Source organism: Puntigrus tetrazona, chromosome 11 (assembly GCF_018831695.1).
Source record: "Puntigrus tetrazona isolate hp1 chromosome 11, ASM1883169v1, whole genome shotgun sequence".
In the NCBI taxonomy this organism is placed as follows: domain Eukaryota; kingdom Metazoa; phylum Chordata; class Actinopteri; order Cypriniformes; family Cyprinidae; genus Puntigrus; species Puntigrus tetrazona.
The window spans coordinates 218,762-221,261 of NC_056709.1; the positions used below are offsets into that span (position 1 = coordinate 218,762).

At 40.2% G+C, this 2,500-nt stretch overlaps 1 protein-coding gene across 1 annotated transcript in view; it reads right to left on the reverse strand.

Annotated features, from left to right (window-relative positions):
- LOC122353952 (cyclin-dependent kinase 4-like) overlaps positions 1-2,500 on the reverse strand; it is an 8,658-nt gene that overhangs the window by 1,588 nt on the left and 4,570 nt on the right. The window contains exons 4-5 of the mRNA XM_043251862.1: positions 1,301-1,468; positions 1,108-1,217 (exon numbers count right to left, since the gene is read on the reverse strand). Of these exons, the coding sequence (XP_043107797.1) occupies positions 1,108-1,217; positions 1,301-1,468 (278 nt within the window). The remainder of the gene's footprint in view (positions 1-1,107; positions 1,218-1,300; positions 1,469-2,500) is intronic.

A 2,500-nucleotide genomic window follows, 5' to 3' on the forward strand; every position in this document is an offset into this window, starting at 1 on the left:
CATACAGAACAAACCCATACAATCTTAAAATAACTATGTGCTTGAGATTATTTTCTTAAACAGGCTGCATTTATCTGCAAAACAGGGCAAGTTTTAAATACTTTAAATAGTCATGAGTTTGACTCATTAATCAATTCTCTTTAAAAAAAATTCAGTATTTATCAGATGCAGGTAAAGCAGCATCTTTGAGGGCTTTTTCTCAAAAGCATGCACTCTGATGTACATTAACAGCCAAAGATATACACGAAGAGTTTGGTTCCAAAATGAGATAAATGCCACAATCAGTATTGTATCTGGTCAGTATTGCAAAGTCAACTTTTAATTTTACTCAAAATGGGACATCCCTCACGTTATTCTGTCACGTTTCCTCCCTTCTCTGCAGACGTGAGATATCCGCTCAGCCAATCACAGCTCACCGTTCCACACACTGCCCGGGAGCGGCGGAGCTCTGAATACACTTAGGGCTGCATCTCACATCTCATGATTGCATTGTTGTAATTAGTATAAAATGGCATACTTTCAGATCATAAGATGCACTATATCACGTTCCCAGAGGCATCTGAGTCACATCTGATTATATGTGGATCAACTTACTTGGTTTCTAAAATGAAAAATTACTTATGTTGATGCAACAGATTTACAGCATGTTGAAAAAAAAAATCTCTTTTTACAATAGTCTTTGAAAACCTAAATTTGGATCAGAATTTTTTTTAAATGATATATGGTATGGCTTTCTTGATTAAGAAAACACAGTTTTACTCAATTTAAATCAAAATGAACTCATACTGTTTTGGAACCAAACTCTTTCTCTCTCTTTCTCACACACACACACACACACACACACACACACACACACACAGACACACACACACAGACACACAGACACACACAGACACACACACAGACACACACAGACAGACACACACACAGACACACACACACACACACACACACACACACACACACACACACAGACACACACACACACACACACACACACACACACAGACACACACACTGTTACAGACACACACAGCACACACACACACACACACACACTATTAAACCGCGCACACAAAGCTTCGTGAGCATCAGGGTCGGACTCACTTGCGTCTGAACATCTCTGCGAAGATGCAGCCGGTGCTCCAGATGTCCACCGGCGTGGCGTAAGTGGTCTGGAGCAGCACCTCAGGAGAGCGGTACCACAGCGTCACCACCTGAGCAGGACGAGAACACAGCGTCAGCTTAGTGAGCGCCGGACGGACGCTCAGAGAGAGAGAGACAGACGCGTTCGTCTCACCACCGGAGTCAGAGCCATGTGGCAGCTGTAGATCCGCGCCAGGCCAAAGTCTGCCAGCTTCACCTGCCCTCGGCTCGTCACCAGGATGTTCTCGGGCTTCAGGTCCCGGTGGAGAACCCGATTGGAGTGAAGGAAGGCCAGGCCACACAGCAGCTGCCGCATCAAGTCCTGCATCACAGGCAAACACAGGACGCCCGGCTGTTAGTGGAACCGTACTGAAGTACTGAGGGAGGTTGATCTGTGCTGACTGCGTGAGGACGATCGGGAGCATTCAGTCACTGCTGCATGTAACAACAACACCTTAAAATAAAGGCTTACCAAAATAGTAGTTGCTCGGAAAACTAACATGAGTTAGTCTTTAGTTATTACTCAGTGATCAGTGCAAGAAGAACACAGGACGCTCACGTTCAATAAAGTGCTGCTAGGGTCTGAACCTTTCTGTTTTATCTCCAAAATACAGCAAGAAACTCTTATTACCATTTAAAATAACTCTTTTCTGTGAAATCTCTTTACAATGTCATTTAGTTTTGAGACGTAAAGCTGATTATTATGTTGACTTCATGGTAATATTTCACACATGATACATTTTATTCCTCTTTGGTTCTTCGGTGAATAGAAATGAAATCAGAATTCATCGTTGCATTTATTATATGTTGTTTATTATTATAAATGTCTTTACCATCACTACTGCTCAATTTGACGTGTTTATTCCAAATAAAAGGGTTGAAAACTATTAAATTAAATATTAAATGAAAATGATCTTTTACTCTTGACTTTCTTCTTTATATTAATTCTATTCTATCATTGCAGCAGGCTCTCTTTAAGAGTCTAAAACATGTTTAATAAAGTGCCCTCTAAGAAGTAACCGGACGACGAGTCTTTAGAAAATGCAGAAGCAAAGGAAAGTCCTTCCTTTCTTAAAGGAAATCCAGTCTCTGTTTGGTTTAAATCAAAATGACTGACTTCTGTTCTCTCTCTCTCTCTGTCTCTCGTCACTAATATTATGTTTGAAATCACTTTGAAAGGAAAGAGTCACATACATCTAGGATGCTTCGAAGGCAAGTAAAAGACTTTATTTATTTTTGGTTGAACTTATGCTTCGATCTTGTAGTTTTTCTTAAAGTTCCTATATTGTACACCTTTTTGGAGTTTTATAGAATATATATTTGTATAAGCAACATCTCAATATAACTCTATTTT